Below are 17,831 nucleotides of genomic sequence, written 5' to 3' on the forward strand. Positions count from 1 at the left end.
CTCTGGAATGAAGTAAATAGGTAAGTACATACAATTATTACTTACATAGGTATTTGTTATTCATAACAGCTTCTAACTAAAACTAACAGCAACTTACATTGATTTGATATACAGTGTGTTGTTTTTCATCGAGAAAAAACCCCATATGTGGGGGTCTAAGTAATTTAAATTAGATTTTCTTCTTCTTTATGGAAAATCATATCTCTTGATTGGAACGCCACAACTGCTTAAAAGTTACATAAAAAAAGTTCAAAGCAACTTTAAAATGGCCGCCATTTTTAGAATATTGAGATTTGACCCCACATATTATGGGGGATTTTTCTCGATGAAATTACTCGTAGAATCCAGTCCATCCCTTAAAGTTTGTCGAGTCCGAAAAACAACACACTGTATTTATATATTTGATAATAACACATTATGACGATGAGATGATGAGTAAACACAAATTACTAACCCTCGATGTCACCGGTTCAAGATCTTCAGGAGCATCCTGAAAATATAAACCCACTCATAATATTATATTCCATTAATTTAATAAGTACTTATAAAATGCATTATTATTTCATTTTCCCTTTTTATAATAGGTACTTGATCTCTTATAGTAGCAGCCATTATTTAGTTTTTAAATTAAGTACCTACTTACATAATAGAGGTACCTAAGTACCTATACTTGATCGCTGCCAAAGTTTTTTTGTAATAATGATAAAGCTTTGTAAAGTAGGTACTTACCTACTAAAATATAAATTTAACTAAATCGCTTAGATCTAAACAAAACATAAACAGCATGTACCAACTCAATATTTTATTTAATAAATTAACATTAGATAAGATTGTCTCCACACAAACACGGTTATAACGCCACATATATAACGATTATATAATACACACACACAGGAATATTTTCTTCAGGAAATCTGTAAACCAAAGCAAAAAATCACTGTACCACACATAAATAAGGTTTTATACTCACTATTAGAAGCCTTGGCTTGGGTTTGAATACTACGCAGTTAAATGGATTACTTATAAGTTAAGTAATTTTAAGACTCCTTGAAATCAAAAGGTATACCTACCTATTCAACGCTGATATCGATAGAACCAACCTACTACGCTAGGAGACGGCACTTGAGAGCCGATGATACCACAATCGGCGCGGTAGGCGTGCACGGATGCCTTCACGACCTACGGCACTAGGCAGTCAGACTGACGTTTATCTGACTGACCAATCCTTTCACTACGATTCTCACCCTAGGTCAAGAGTGTTTGTCCGGACACGCTTCTACTCGTATTTATGTATTTATTATCAGCCAAAAAAAACCCGCCAACTCACCAGCCAATCTTCATCCTTAGCCAATCTGCTCCCCTAGTACCCATACCCCGGCCCCCCGCAGCCCTGCTGGTAGGGCGGCGGCCCCTCCGTCACGCCGCACAGCCGGTAGCAGCACGTGAACAGCAGCAGGTCGTAGCAGAACACGCAGCAGCTCAGGCAGCCGAGCCAGCAGCGCAGGCAGCCGTCTTGCCGCTTGCGGGGCGCGTCTGCGGGGGGTAGTTAGGGATATTGAGGTCGTGAGGTGATTCAGGAGGTCTTAGCGGTATTTCTAGGATATTGGGGAAGATTTGGAAGAGACATCGAAACGGATAAAGTTAGATGGAGAGAAAGGGGATCAGTCAGAACTTCTCAACAGTCTTTGGGGCAGCTTGAAAACATCCGAAAGTCGGGTGGCCCACTTACCCGGCAACTCTCTCATAACTAGCTTGTTTGTGTTGGGTCCACCAACCCGCACTAGGCCAGCGTGGTGGACTAGGCCTAAACCCTTCCTTCATTGGAAGGAGACCCGCGCCCCAGCAGTGGGGACGTGATAGGTCGTGATGATGAAACGAATCAGTGTTAGGAAGAATCGATGACAGCAATTGCTCGATTCAACGTTGTAGCTCTACAGTGTAGTGTGTTTGATGTCAATCGTTCAAAAGAAGAAGAAGACTTTACCTTTAGCGCATTCGGCGTAGCAGAGCGGCGGCACGGCGCACAGGCGACTGCAGGTCGATGATGATGACGACGACCCGGACACAGACGACTGCGGGGACAGGCAGCGGTTGTACGAGGGTGGTAGGTTAGTGGGCACCGCCGATATAGAGGACTAACTCGGAATTTTCAACTTTTATTTTTGTTGACAATTAAAAACTATAAACATACCAATATACTCTAATCAAAAGTAGGTGACATGGTTTCTCACAAAACAAAAGTTACTTAGAATAAAGGTTATGCATTTACTTTAACGGAATCTTATTTTAGCAGAGAATGACTAGTAAGAAATGTGTATTGTTGATTGATATCAGGTATTATAAATTATAGTTTTAGAATACACTAACCTTTCCACCACCGTGTTTCCCACTGTGACGCTGTAAAGTAATAGAAGAGTTTATTTATCTCAAATTTATTTAGAAAAAAATCTATTGCATATCTTGTAAATAAATATTAATTAATTAATGTCCGGCATACGTGGGCAAACTACAACTAAATCCAACTAACAATATAATTTACTGATAAATAGAAGTAAGTATATTGACGCAATAATTCACATTCACGAAAAGGAGTTATTTATCGCCGACGCATAGTGCTGTCCAAAAAATAACCTTGTTACTAACGTTGCGTCATCGGAAAATAACGGTTATTTTTCTTGCCCAAAAAACTACCACTTCCCCGGTTCACAGGCGCATGTGTTGTCTGGTTGGTTGACCGGCGGGATGCAGCAGCAGACGAGCACCCTCAGCCAGCCCTCGAGCAGACGGTCGCAGCACACCACCCCCACCGACAGACAGTCGAAACAACAGTTCGTTACTCTGTGGTGTTCTATCTTCTCTTTGCTTTTATCTTTTTCTTTTGTTTCTGCCTCGTCCGAGGAGGTCTGTGTGTCGCCACTGTCGGAGGTTTCGCTGTATGTGACGTGTTTGGAGTCTTTCATCGGGTTTTTTAGCTTGTAGTAAAACTTTTCGTCGTCATCCTGTAAAAAATCATGGCAATAGATGAATATGTAACAAGTAATTGGGTTTTACAGTCAGTTCTTCCACAGTTAAATTGAATTGCACTGTAAATCCTATGTTGTCAAATAGTCGTTATTTTAAAACTTGTGATTTACCTTAAATTGTATCTGTAATTCTCGTTTATCCTGTAATAAAAATATTAGCGTTATTATTTTAATTAAAATATTAGAACATTTAAATACGAATTTCAATTTATAAAATTTACTAAACAAGGAGGTGCGCTTTCGAAAACCAATTTACCTTTACGTTTTTTTCCAATTTGTTTGATATAAACCATGGTATAAAAAGGATTAAGTACTATAAAAAATAAGGCAGTAATATCCGCAAAAAATAACGTTTATAACACAATAATAAAACGATATATAACACCATATCAATAACAGGGCGGTCCGCGCGGCCTCAGGCAGCACCACGCGGCGGCTCCAATGCAGCAGGACTTGATCTGCTCGCACAGAAACAGGCAACAGTTCACGCACTGCAGGCAGTCGCTGAGGCACAGGTTGTCAGTCGCCCGGCCCGAGCAGCGGACCGCGTCCCAACGGTTGCCGGAGTTGTTGAATTTCGACAACGGCAACGGTTGTTGGTAGTTACTGTTGGGCAAGCATAATGTGATATAAATTTATGTGACAGGGAATATTGACGATGCTTTCACCAGGGTGACAAACCCTATTTTTTAATTAAATACAAAAAAAATAGGAATTGCTTTGCTGCGTAAATCAAAACAATATAAATACATAAGTATCCAAACACTCACTTCGGATTCGTCGGACACGGGGTCGGGTTGTACGCAGGCAGTCGCGGCGGAGGCTGACGGCAACCGTATCCAAAATCACCCACGTTGTACCCGTTATTGTTGCCGCAACAGTTGCTCATGTTGTTATAACCGTTGTTAGCGTTACAACCGTTATTAACGTTATAACCGTTGTTAGCGTTATAACCGTTGTTAGCGTTATAACCGTTGTTAGCGTTATAACCGTTGTTAGCGTTATAACCGTCGTTGTAGGGCAACAGTTGCGGGTAGTACATCTCTAGAGGCTGCGGGTGCCAGGCTGGTGCTGGAGAGGTGTTTGTTATCGGCACGGGACATTGTTTAATTTGGCGGCCACCCTGCGAAGTAAATTCAATAAAAACACCAATTCATCTATTTAAAAATAAAATAAGTATTTGATTTTTGTATTAGCCACTATGAGTTAAACATAAACAAGTCCAGTAAGTGTTAAATAAAATATGCTCACCATATTTTGATTACAAGAGGTTCCAAACTGAAAGATAATTAAATTGATAATTAAGTAGATAGAAATATTTTCTTACAGCTACATTAATTAACTAAAACAGCTAGGCTATTTGATTTCATACAACTGTTAAAGTGATGGCAATTATTATTATTATTATCTACTTAGGGGTACCTAACTGTATTGTTATGCCGGACATTACTAGATTATTACATTTTACTTATCTACTTAATAATTTATAAAAGTACTGAGTACTTACCTCATAACTACTCATAGAATTTACAAATTCGAGTAAATTTTTGTAGCTTTGTAAGTTTACCTTACCAGTACCAAACACTTTACCTTATGTTTTGAGCGTTTCTTCTCATCCTGAAAATTATTATAATATCGACGGTGGAAAGGCAGAATGTTTTATCCGCCACTTTTGGCGAATATGAGTTATATACACCGTTGGAATCGCCTGATTTTTCTCTTTCGAATGGTGCGGGTCTCGTTTCGATCTGAGCACTTTTATGGCGCTTAAGACATCGGTGATTTTGGAAATCTTAATACTTTTTTCTTGTATTAAGAGCCACTTTTTTAGTCTTTTTTATCTTCAAACATACATGATCAATCATAAAGTGATATAAAACATTTTACCCTTACTAAAACAGTAAAACACTGTGACTTAATTCATTTTGAATGAATGTGAATTTGTATCATTAGTTACTTAAGCGACCTACCTGATTGCGAAATAAAACATAATGGATATAAAACTAAATGCCTTCTTGTCAAAAATAACATAAAAGCACTTAATATATTTTACGTAATTGTAATTTAAGCCTCACTGGCACTTAAACCATTTTACCGGTCAGTCTTACTCGCGGCGTTTGGCGGTTAATACAACTTTACCTAAATCTGTTTAATGGTACAATTGGCACTTAAGCGGTTTTTTGCGATTTGTAGATAATTGATATAAGTGATATAAAACAATTCAAAAGAATCGCAATGAAGCGGTTTATGGTGTTTAAGCTGTTATATTATTATTATATTCAGAAGGATATTGCGTGAAAATGCCAATATATAAATAGGACCGGTTGGAAAGGTGTCGCTTCAGTACCCCGCCGGGACGTTCATTCGGAGAGGACGTGCGTCTATGCGACAGTTGGCGCCGCGTACGCAGCGTAATTACGTAGTTATAAACTCAGATTCGTTCGCCAGTATAAAACTATAAATATTTTTTATTATATCACCAGATAACTACATTAAATTATAATATCTATTATATTACGGTTCTAAATAATAGTGTTGCTATAATTATAAAATATGCACTTGGATCCTTTCTCCTAAATTGCTGTTTCTATGCAAGTAGGGAATTTTAACGTTTCTCTAAGAGGATCAAACCAAATATTTATTTTACATAAAATATTTTTTCTATGACTATATGGTTCTTAATATAAAATATTTTTAATGTATTAACATGACATTACTTTTTATACAAAATAAAAATTATATATCAAAAATAAACTTATTCTTAAATAATTTACCTATAACGAAATCTAGTCAGAAACAGCATTTCTTATCTATATAAAAATCTAACCGAAAATGTGTTCCCAAGCCCAAAACTCTGGATTAACTTAACCGATTTTGATAATTGTTAGGTAATTATACGAAATAGAAGACCACGTTTTAAGTGAGTGACCACGAGTACCACGACCTGTTTGTATCCCATAATTTTCAGAATAAAGTAGGTATTTTAACGAAAAGCAAACCTTATAGGAGATATAAAAAAGTTGGACATGAATTAAATTAACTTTTACTCTAACTTCACTTCATCATCCTCCATCGCTGAAGAGTGCAATATCTGGTATATTGCATGAATCTATCGTGCTTTTTATGCCTAGGAAATCCATCGTTCCCTGGTACTTTGCCACTCTTCAGCGATCGTATGGTCCGTATCAATTCGTCTTATTTGGGGATTGGATATTTAAATTTCTGTCAAGATGCAGGATAGTCATAAATCTCATCATTAATCATCATCACAACCCATTACGTCCCCACTGCTGGGGCACGGGTCTCCTTCCAACGAAGGAATGGTTTAGGCCTAGTCTACCACGCTGGCCTAGCGCGGGTTGGTGGGCCCGAACACAAGCAATCTTGTGCTGAGAGAGTTGTCGGGTAAGTGGGCAACCCAACTGTCAGACGTTTTCAAGCCGCCCGAAGGCCTCTTACCAGCCTTAACGACCTGCCGATTTTATTTATCATAATGATTACGATTATGCATCAAGATACAAGATGATGCTGGTATATTTGCATCTGCATCCAACTCCTCAGGTGGTGGTTAGGATAATAATAATAATAATATGTGGGGACATCTTCACACACGGCCATCCGACCCCAAGCTAGGCAGAACCTGTGTTATGGGTATCGGACAGCTGATATATCTACACAAATACATAGATAGATACATATTAAATATAAATATCAACACCCAAGACCCGAGTACAAATATTTGTCTTTAAACAAATATCTGCCCCAGCCGGGAATCGAACCCGGGACCTTCGGCTCAGTAGTCAGGGTCACTAACCACTGCGCCATTCGGTCGTCGATCGTTTCGATCGTTTCGATCATTCGTCGAAGATCATTAAAAACTTCGGCTATGTGGCCATACTATCTTGAAAGTCAATCTTCCATAGTAACAAGGAGATTTCCTGGGTTTTGTTGCAATGTTCTTCAAGATGCTTTGTATATATCCTTCATGTTTTCTATGGCAGCCGATGGTTGTGGTCTCATTTCTGGACATACAGTCACCCCGAGCAGCATTTGTCTTCTTAAATTTTGTTTGATACCTATTAAGTTCACAAAGAAAATACTCGTACGCAAGTGCTTCTTTAGAACGGTCGTCTAGTTCGACGTTAAGACCTAACTCATATTGTGATAGTCCTTTGGGGTTACCACCACTAAACATTAGCCATTAACAATCCTAAAGCATCGTCGCTTGCTTATCAAATCTAGCGTATCTTGTATGAATCTGACAGATAGTTTAAAGCGAGCGACGCTGCTTATGAATTTATAATTGCTAATGTGTCTTGCCCACACTAACTTGACACTTGGCTCGAAGGCAGGACGGAAGGTGGACAAAGGTGACAGAATGGTGGCATAGAGACGGACGAAGAAATGTCGGTTGGATTTTGATTATTAATTGATGAATAAGTAAACCTGATCACTTCGATCTCAATCTCAAAGTGATTTCGCGGTGAACAATATGTTAATAAAGTTTATAATAAAATAATGCTTCGAGAAAAGGATGGCACTGCCGTGCCCCCAGATATTATGAAATTTTTGTTTTCAATCTAGCTGACCCTTACCTTTTATACCTTCCCTGGACTTCCACAAATATTTCTAGACTAAAATCGGTTCAACCGTTCTTGAGTTCTGAGGTCCAATTATAAGTTCATTTATTCTTTAAGTCATTCATCTTAGATATAAATTGCCTTAGTTTGGCGGTTAATTCATTCTTATGGAATGTTTAAAGTAACATTAATTATTATAAAACATTATGCTGGTGTAATGGTTAAATCTCCTTGGTCTTTAAATTGTTTTTACTTGTATTTTATTAAAATGTTAATGTCGTTTAAGCCAATTTTACCTGACTGAGATTTCACATGCCTATGTCTTATGTCCCTTATTACAGTAAATAGAATATGTACATTCATTTCATATACAGAATTATATAGAGAACTGTTTCAATTTTATGTATTTTAATTTTCAAAGCCATAGCTAGAATAATTACAGAGATATGATTTTTTTTCCAAAATTTCAAACTTTAAATCGCTCTGGTGAACATTTTATATCATGGCGCTTAAAACATTCTGCCTTTCCACCGTCGATATGAACATACTTACCACATTTGTTAAATCTGCATTAATATAAAACAATATATATTTTTTTTGCTATTGGTCCTAAGTAAAAAAGTAAGCAACCTTTTATTTTTCCTGGAGGGCATCCCACATGCGTCCGACTCGCATATTTCATAGATACAAGCAGTTTATGAAAAAGTTCCACTAACAAAATCTCGATACCAAATTAGGTAAGTACTTCATTTAATCTAGAATTTTATTAAAATATTGACTATTGTTTTCGATTGGTAATATTCTGATGCGCTGTTAAATGTACTTCAATATTGCAGACAGCGTCATTAATTTAATCTTTTCCGTATATGAGTAATTTGTTGCTATTGTCACTGGAACTTATTAATTGCTCGTGAGTATAATCATCATCATAATCACGACCCATTACGTCCCCACTGCTGGGGCACGGGTCTCCTTCCAATGAAGGAAGGGTTTAGGCCTAGTCCACCACGCTGGCCAAGTGCGGGTTGGTGGACCCCAACACAAGCAAGCTTGTGCTGAGAGAGTTGTCGGGTAAGTGGGCAACCCGACTGTCAGAGTGACTGTGAGTATAATAATATTATAAATATAGTATTTACCACATCCACCACCGCCCCCGGCACCGGGGTTGTCTCCTGCAATGCAGTCTGTGTGTTACACTAAGCTCCAGTTTCACCATGCTCTGTTAGATCATGACTAGGGATTAGTTGTTGACTTTTGACAAATCTGTCAAGAATTTAATATAGAAATAACGTATAATTTATAGCATTAAAATGTAACAAGGATGTTAATAATCTAACAGACTATGGTGAAACTACGCAAAAGCCCTTATACTCGGCTAGATCATAACAAGGGATTAGTTCATTAATTATACGTCATCTTCATATTAAATTCTTTACAGATGAGTCAAAAGTCCACAACTAATCCCTGGTTATGATCTAACCGAATATGGTGAAACTGAGACTAATGCGGGTTTCATAACTTTATGATGCGGTTTACCATGGAAATGTGGCATTTCCATATTTTTCTCAAGTCTATGGTCTATCTATATATCTAATCATAATTTAATCAAATCAGTCATAAGTTCATATTTTTAATAGTACCTATTTGTATTTATTTAATCTTTATAAAGTAGGCGTGGAATTTGGAAAAAATACTTTCAGATTATAGGTAGGTACTCAAAAATTAATTTAAAATTAGTACCTACTAATAATAATTAAACTACTCGTACATACCTTCACTTGTAGAGTTTCCTAAAACATGAAAGGGTAAAAATAAAACATAAATACACTTACCAAATTGCAATTTAAAAGCTTTCATTAACGTATGTAGGTAAGTAATAGGTAAAATGCTTTCACTTATTATTGAGATCAAAACACACCTGCGGCTCTGGTTGAACCGGAATTTCCTGTAACACAAAATAAATAATAATAAATATGTGGGGACATCTTAAACACGGCCATCCGACCCCAAGCTAGGCAGAACCTACAGCTGATATATCTACACAAATACATAGACTAAATATAAATATCAACACCCAAGACCCGAGTACAAATATTGTCTTTAAACAAATATCTGCCCCAGTCGGGAATCGAACCCGGGACCTTCGGAATAGCAGTCAGGGTCACTAACCACTACGCCATTTGATCGTCTCAATAAAATAATAGGTTATTACACAGATGAAGGCCGAAAATACTTAATATACCCTTTATAGAGTAACTAGTACAAAATATATTTACCTCCACATTCAAAGCTTTATGACCTGCCTGAAAAAAAGGAAAATTTAAGAGCCTGTTTCACAATGTCAATATAATTATACTTGTATTGTTCTTTCTTGTACTTTTACTTAAAACTGTGTAATTTGTGTATACATACAATAAAGTGTTTAAATAAAATAAATGTCTGGATAGTGGCTACCTGTAGAATAAAAGCCATGCTGTCACTGTCTAAAACATAACTACACATAATAAGAATACTAAGTATTCTCATTTTTTAAATAAATAGGCAGCCACCCTCGGCATAATTGGCACGAAGTCGAAGGCGTGGCACAGCACCGGTCAGAGTGGAAAGCTACACTTCGAGCCCTATGTCCCTGATAAGGGATTCCAGGACATGATGATGATGATGAAATAAATGATTGACGCCCTCCAATCACGTCGGTGGTGGCCGGATGAGGAAGACCGAGGACAGAGTGTTGTGGCGCTCCTTGTGCTTATAGCCAACAGTGGATAATTTCATTATTTCCATTTAAAAAGAAAAGTTGAAAATATTAAATAATGAATCTTTACCGGCCTAGACGACCGCTGGCGTCCATCCTGAAAAAAATATTATCCATTTCACTAACTTGTTAAAAACTCTTGCTTAAAGTAAAAATAAAAACTGACTAACGGAAAATTTCACAAAACGCTAAACGTAATAAGTCGCCTGCCATATTTGATTTATAATAAAAAAATTTGAATACGTTACTTAAAATAATAAGGTTCACTTCAACAAAAAACTTGAGCGTTTGGTAAAAATGAACCTTATTATTTTCGACATCAAAAAAATATAAAGTATAATCTACTAACCGCCGCTATATCAGTGCCATCTAGTTTTGAATTCTGCAATAGTAAAAAATTATATTATAAACTGAAGATGATTAGTTATGATAAAATTATGAATAGAAACGTACTACACAAAATACACGTCCTTACTACAAAACATAACTAAATCAAAACCACAAAAGCTAATTTAAATAACTTACATCAGGTCCAGTCAAGTCAAGATCCTAAAAAATATATATTTATTTTTTATTTGTCATAACAGCTAGTACCAAATAACAGAGTGTCAGGGTGGCGGGTGTACTTTAACGATTGGCATAAAAATATTCCAGATATTTTGTACCTTCACGTAAGTACCTCTCATGTTTTTTTTGGACCAATATGCATAACAACATAATACGAAATGTATGTAGTTAGGTACTCAAAAATAAATGAAAAAAAAATATCGTAATAAAAATATGTTTCCACGACACTCACCTCGACTTGTGATCCTTGGACGACACACAAACCTCTACTTCTTTTCTAATAACAAAAATTGAAGAGAGATTTTAAAAAAATGGTTTTAAATGGCTTTTTATAAAAAAAAATACATTAGTCCGTGTACGGTATATGCAGAGAAAACTGACCCCCCTCTCATAGTAACAATGCTTCTGAGAGGGGTCAGATTTATCTGCCTTATACTGTACTCACTTGTTTCAGGCTCATCCGTGAAACCTGCAACAATTTTTTTATATTTTAATTTGAACTTTCTTAAAATACATGAAAACCATACGATATAAGTAATTATTTAACTTTATTATGAATTTTCTTTCACCACCGCATCAAGTGAAAAGGTTGTATTCTAGGATTAAAAAAACTTTCAAGAACATTAACAAAGACAAACCGCAATTTGTTCTCTTCACTTATAATGTTTTTAGTAACTCACCGACGTGGTTGATCTTCTGACTTCAGTCTGAAAATTAAACAAATACTTTCAAGCTAAATATTTTATTTCGTGCATTTTGTAACATTCGTAAAAACAGGTTTTTTATTTAAAAAGATGAAACTAAGAATGTTACTTCCTAACTACCAGCAACTTGCTAATAAAAAAATAATAATGTTAACTGTATCAGTACCTTTGATATTGTCCATATGGGTGTGTCCTGAAAGGAAAATAGATTAGGTATTTAAATATTTCGGTTATATACAATTTTGTTTAATAAAAACTGCATAAACATATTTACAGTAAGTAAGTATTTTTTTATTTACCGTTAAAACTATATCTGTCTGTGAAACTGCCTGTAAAATCAAATCAGGTATTAAAAACATTTTTTTTGTAAAACGGAATGATGAAAAATAGAAACAGTTAAAAAAACTACTTACCTCGATGGCAAGTATTGTTCGCCCAAACTGAAAATAAGTAAAAAAATATTATTTAAAATTTAAAATTTGAACTGTTTATTTCATAAAAATGGTTAATTGGATAAATTAGTATTCCCGGGTTTAATAATAATAATAATAATATGTGGGGACATCTCACACACGGACATCCGACCCCAAGCTAGGCAGAGCCTGTGTTATGGGTATCGGACAGCTGATATATCTACACAAATACATACCTATTAAATATAAATATCAACACCCAAGACCCGAGTATCTGCCCCAGCCGGGAATCGAACCCGGGACCTTCGGCATAGCAGTCAGGGCCACTAACCACTACGCCATTCGATCGTCCTTAATCTTTACATATTTGCGATTTTTATCCCTGGGAAGGTATACTTATGTATAAAATTTTATATAATTATTATCTTGTTAATAAATATTATTAACTATTAAATTACCAAAAACAAAGTAACAATTACCTTTTTAGTAGAGTGAGAGCTTTTGCGTTTCATACTTTCCTGTCAAAAAACATAACGAGATAAATTAATTTACTACAAAAACGGGGCCATGTTGTTTTTTTTTGTCAAGTATGACGTAATTTGTATGGATTTGACAGCTGTTTGACAGGCGAGCGACGCTGCTTATGGATTGCTAATTGCTAATGTGTCGGTGGTGGTACGGTAGCAGATACAGCCTTTGTATGGAAGAGAGAAATACTTTCAAGTTATTTTCGATATTATTATTACAAATTACAAACACTCACACCTTGTACTAATGTACTCCCTTGCGGGGTAGGCAGAGGTGCATTGCTGCACCCACTTTTCGCCAGTGTTATGTTAGTCCCAATGTAATAGGGTGCGGGCCTATTGCCATTTTACGGGCACATCCAAGACCCGAGAACAAATATCTGCCCCAGCCGGGAATCGAACCCGGGACGTTCGGCACAGTAGTCAGGGATACTAAACACTACGCCATTCGGTCGTCCGACATTAGTAGGTAATTAATAGTTTACCCGGTGGTGGTGGTGTCCTTTTCTTCGGTGATTTTTCTAAAAAAGATAAAGTTAAATGGCCTATAATTACTTTAAATACACCCACTAGTTAAAAGTACCGTTAATTAAATTTAATTAAGGTTTTTTTTAAACCTGTTTATCAAAATATGACTATACCTATACTTAATAATTTTTACAAAAAAAAAATATTCAACAAAAAAAACACAGTACCTAGATACTTGACTCGATATTAAAATGAATAACGTACTCACCGTGGACAGCCTCACCTCGCGACCACACTGACAAACAACATCAATAGTTCATGTTAAACTTTATGTACAGTATAAGGCAGAGAAATCTGACCCCTCTCAGAACGATTGTTACTATGAGAGGGGGGTCAGGTTTATCTGCACATGACCGTACACATTGCTATCAATAACAATAATTAAAAGAATTTCAGTACAGCTGTTGCTAGTAAGTACTCACTACTCTAAGAGGAATATGATTAATCTTTCTACCACATTGACAAAACCTAGGGGCTAGCTACGGCTTGTGAACAATACACTAAGAAGAAGAATGTAGAAATTTAACTAAATTCAATGAAAAATCTCACTTTCTTACATGAAGCTGTATCACTGTGCTTTTTCTGAAAGAAATAGTAAAATCATAGCAATTAGCACCAGCTGTAGTTTAAATTAATACATTATAATAACAAGCAAAACTCAATGATAATAAGTATTTTAAAATGGGTACAATTTAAATCATCACCAAAAAAAAGAATTGTACGCTAATACATTGCACCAAAAAAAATAATTAAAACAAAATTAATTAAATCAACTCCAAAATCGAAACCCCAAAAAAAAACGTTTACATTCCAAAATAAATAAACACGCCTCCAAATAATTGCAAGTTTACAATAGAAAATCTTTTTCGTCGCCAAAACGGATAAATCATCACCAAATTATGCTATACTAAAATATAAACAATGACACCAAAACTAAGTGTTCAATTTTTTTTATATCACCAAATTATCCTACCCAAAAACAATATAAAATATAGTATAAAGGTAATCGATTTACCTGTTAATTTTAATAATAATATGTAGGCATTTACGGCTTTAAGAGTGGTGCGGCATAAATTTTGAATTTGCGCGATGCTTGTGGACGCAATGTATTGATGTCTAGTACATCGACCTCAATACATCGCGGCAAATTCACCCCTTCTGGACAAGGTCAAATTTGAGCGGCGCCATCCCCCCGCGCCCGCATACTCATATACATACATTTACCTATCATCATCATGATCATCAGCCAATAATCATCCACTGCTGGACATAGGCCTTTCCCAAGGAGCGCCACAACACTCGGTCCTCGGCCTTCCTCATCCAACCACAACCCGCCTAAGGTCGTCAGTCCAGCGGGCAGGAGGGCGTCCCACGCTGCGTTTGCCTGTTCGAGGTCTCTACTCGAGAACTCGTCTGCCCCAACAGTTATCGGTTCTTCGGCAGATATGACCAGCCCACTGCCATTTCAGCTTGCATATTTTGACAGCTATGTCAATAACCTTAGTCCTCTGACAGATAACCTCATTTCTGATACGATCCATCAGAGAAACCCCAAGCACCAAGCACTTAACTATAATAAATTGTTTTTCAATTCCTTATTTCTATAGAATTTATTGGTACATGGCAAAATTCAAACCCTCGGCCACACGAATGGGAGTCGAGATGGTGTAACGGATAGATTTTACTAGGCACAGGGGCCGTCCATTAATCACGTGAGGTCGTTTTTCTCATTTTTTGACCCCCCCCTCCCCCCTGGTGATATTTGGTGAGGTTTGGGACAAACCCCCCCCTCCCCCCGTGGATCACGTGTATTTTTTTGGAAGTCTATGTAAAGGCAATTTTTGACTAGAAAAATATAGGTCATACTACAAATCGTTAAAATGTTTGCGCCGTCCAAAATATCGGTTCAGAAATACCTAATTTTTGTCAAAAAATTCATACACGTGATGTCTAACGAGAACCCCCCCCCCTCCCCCTCGTTATGTTTCGTGAGTTTTTCAGTACCCCCCTCCCCCCCCTTTGAGCCTCACGTGATTAATGGACGGCCCCAGTCATACTAATGATTTAATTAATTCATAAAGCAATTTAAAAAGTGACTTTGTTTTGGGATAAGCTATTTATTATTTGGTATAAACTTAATTTTTAATATTTACTTTTAATTTTTTTGGTTAGAAAGGATTATTAAAATGATACTGATAAAAGAATATATTGGTTACATCTATATAGCGATGATATACTTTTTTGTTTTGAAATAAATTTTAATGGTGTGAATATAGTTTTACAGTATGCAGTAAAAAATAATTTGGTTCATTTTAAAAATATTTTGGGAAGCATGATTTGGTGATGATTTATTCGTTTTGGCGGAGATTTCGAATTTATTGGCGGCAGTATCATATAATTTCTGGTGGAGGTTTAAATACAAGCCTTTTAAAATTAAAAAATAACTCAATGATCATAGCATGAATTTTATTATGCTAAAGAAAATTAATATTAAAAAATATATCTTACATCTATCTGCTTAGTTTTTCTTTTTCTCTGTGAAATTAAAAGTAAAATTAAAGTTTTAAATTAACTTCTTTTCTTATAATTAAGTATATAGCGGTGGTAGCTCAGTCGGGTAAGCGCCCGCTTCTCACGCCAGAGATGCGGGTCCGAATCCCGGCGCTGACATGTACCAATGAGTTCTTTTCTGAATTTAAGTACAATGTATACCATTGCTCTTACGGTGAAGGAAAAACATCGTGATGAAACCTGCTTATCGATATTTAGCACATCTAGATATGTGAACCCACCAACCCGCAGTGGACCAGCGTGGTGGGAAATGGTCCAAGCTTAGGAAGGCAGTTTAGACCTTGGGGATATGCACAAAGGTCCCATTCGAGAGAGCCAGGTGCAGGTACTGTTACCCTCACAGAGAATAGAATAGAATAGAATAGAATAGTATTATTATTGCTTTTATACTATAACTCCGAAGTGAACTCTTACTAAATATATGTAGGTTTTAATTAAATAAAGTATTATTTCGGAGTTACCTCGCATAGCTTGCGCCCGCACTGCAAACAATTACCATAGATAAAATGAAAATCATTAAACTTAACGTAAGGTAAAATATAGTATTTTAAATTGAATATAATGTTATGTTAGTACCTTTTTACACGACTGTTTCTGCTGAAAAAGAAAACAGCGGTTCATAATCTATTTCTTTATTAGGTATAGGCATAGACTAATATGGTATAGGTATAGTGGATGATTGTCATTCATCATTAATACGGTAGTAAGTACATTATTGTCGCACTACATATGGACCTGCAATACAAATAATGAGCAGACTCACCTGTCTGTCCGGGGTAGACGGAGGCGAGTCGTCCTGTAACAGTCAACATTGTCTATGAAACTCGAGTAGAAAAGAAAAGTAGGTATCTGTCAGTTTGGTCAGTTCATCATCATGACCCATCACGTCCCCACTGCTGGGCTCGGGTCTCCTTCCGATGAAGGAAGGGTTTAAGGCCTAGTCAAAAAAAGGTTGGTGGATGGCAAGTTGTTCTAAGCAAAATAGTGGTCATACAATCAATCTTACACTGAGCAGATTTAAATCGAAGTGATAGAAGGTTTTTTAAGGTAAGTATTTAACTTACAAAAATAAAAGATCCCATGTGATTGCTGTATTTGCATGTATTTTTTAATTTCTTTACATAATTAATTTGAAAAATTAAGGTTCTTCAATTAAATACTTGAATCTGAAAGTAAATAAAAATAATCTTGTTAGGATTAAAGACAGGAGAACCTTTAAAAGACATAGGCAGGGACAACCGGGGGATGCCGTCGATAAGAACTCGACGGGGATGACGTGATTGATGATGAAGATAATGTCCCGTACTGACGTGTATCACCGGTGGTGGTAAGTAAGTGTTTCGTACTGACGTGTGTGAGCGGCCGGCAGCGTTGTCTCATACTGACGTGTATCACCGGTTGGCGGCGTTGTATCGTACTGATATGTGTCACCGGCAGTGCCGGTGTCTCGTACTGACATTTGTCACCAGCCGGCAGCGTTATCTTGTACTGGCGTGTGTCAGCGGCAGCGACGGTATCTCGTACTGGCGTGTGTCACCGGCAGCGATTGTATCTTGTACTGACATGTGTCAGCGGCCGGCGCTGGTGAGGCACATGTTGACGCACGTCAGCAGCGCCACGGAGCAGCCGCTGCAGCAGAACACGCAGGTGCTGAAACACGCCTCGCACACACCTGGGAGTAAAACACTTACATATTTTAGAGCACTGCCTCACTAGGACGCCGCCGGCTCTAATGCAACGAGAATCGTAGTTAGCACAGCAGCAGTCCAAAGCCTCGTTTGCTATAAGCCGCTAAGGACACTTTCAGACTATTTTATTGGCATGCCAGTTGCATAAACTGGGGCTGGATGAGGATTTGTGACCGGGGTAGAAGGGCTGACCAGTCAAAATATCATCAGTCGCTGACTGGTCATCCAGGGTCAACCGGACGCATACATATAATGTATTTGTTGTTTGGTTTCAGCATCACCTGCTGCCGAGTGGTCCCGGGCCTTGCGGTCCAGGAACGCGGGGCGCCGCACGTGCGGGTCGGGCTGCACGCGGGGCAGGCGCGGGGGGAGCGGGGGACGCGGGGGACGCGGGGCGAGCGGGGGGTGGGTCAGGTGCGGGGCTACCGTCTGGAAGGGGGCAGGGGTGCTGATGACAATGACTTGTTAAAAGACT

General features: G+C 37.4%; 1 protein-coding gene across 1 annotated transcript; it reads right to left on the bottom strand.

The window, feature by feature from the left end:
• Nucleotides 1–785: 785 nt before the first annotated feature.
• Nucleotides 786–16,469, bottom strand: LOC105395568. Its single transcript, XM_048629839.1, has 26 exons — nucleotides 16,432–16,469; nucleotides 16,245–16,265; nucleotides 16,130–16,150; nucleotides 15,606–15,632; nucleotides 13,647–13,679; nucleotides 13,306–13,332; nucleotides 13,055–13,090; nucleotides 12,522–12,560; nucleotides 12,043–12,069; nucleotides 11,929–11,958; nucleotides 11,796–11,822; nucleotides 11,606–11,632; nucleotides 11,371–11,394; nucleotides 11,158–11,202; nucleotides 10,884–10,907; nucleotides 10,708–10,740; nucleotides 10,429–10,455; nucleotides 9,880–9,906; nucleotides 9,522–9,548; nucleotides 9,376–9,393; nucleotides 8,740–8,775; nucleotides 4,614–4,640; nucleotides 2,368–2,397; nucleotides 1,985–2,072; nucleotides 1,328–1,533; nucleotides 786–914 (listed from the first exon to the last, which is right to left on the bottom strand). Exons 8-25 carry the CDS (start codon nucleotides 12,552–12,554, stop codon nucleotides 1,361–1,363), a joined length of 723 nt encoding a protein of 240 aa, XP_048485796.1. The 5' UTR covers nucleotides 12,555–12,560; nucleotides 13,055–13,090; nucleotides 13,306–13,332; nucleotides 13,647–13,679; nucleotides 15,606–15,632; nucleotides 16,130–16,150; nucleotides 16,245–16,265; nucleotides 16,432–16,469; the 3' UTR covers nucleotides 786–914; nucleotides 1,328–1,360.
• Between the last annotated feature and the right edge of the window lie 1,362 nt (nucleotides 16,470–17,831).

This window comes from Plutella xylostella, chromosome 24 (genome assembly GCF_932276165.1).
Source record: "Plutella xylostella chromosome 24, ilPluXylo3.1, whole genome shotgun sequence".
NCBI classification, from domain to species: Eukaryota; Metazoa; Arthropoda; class Insecta; order Lepidoptera; family Plutellidae; genus Plutella; species Plutella xylostella.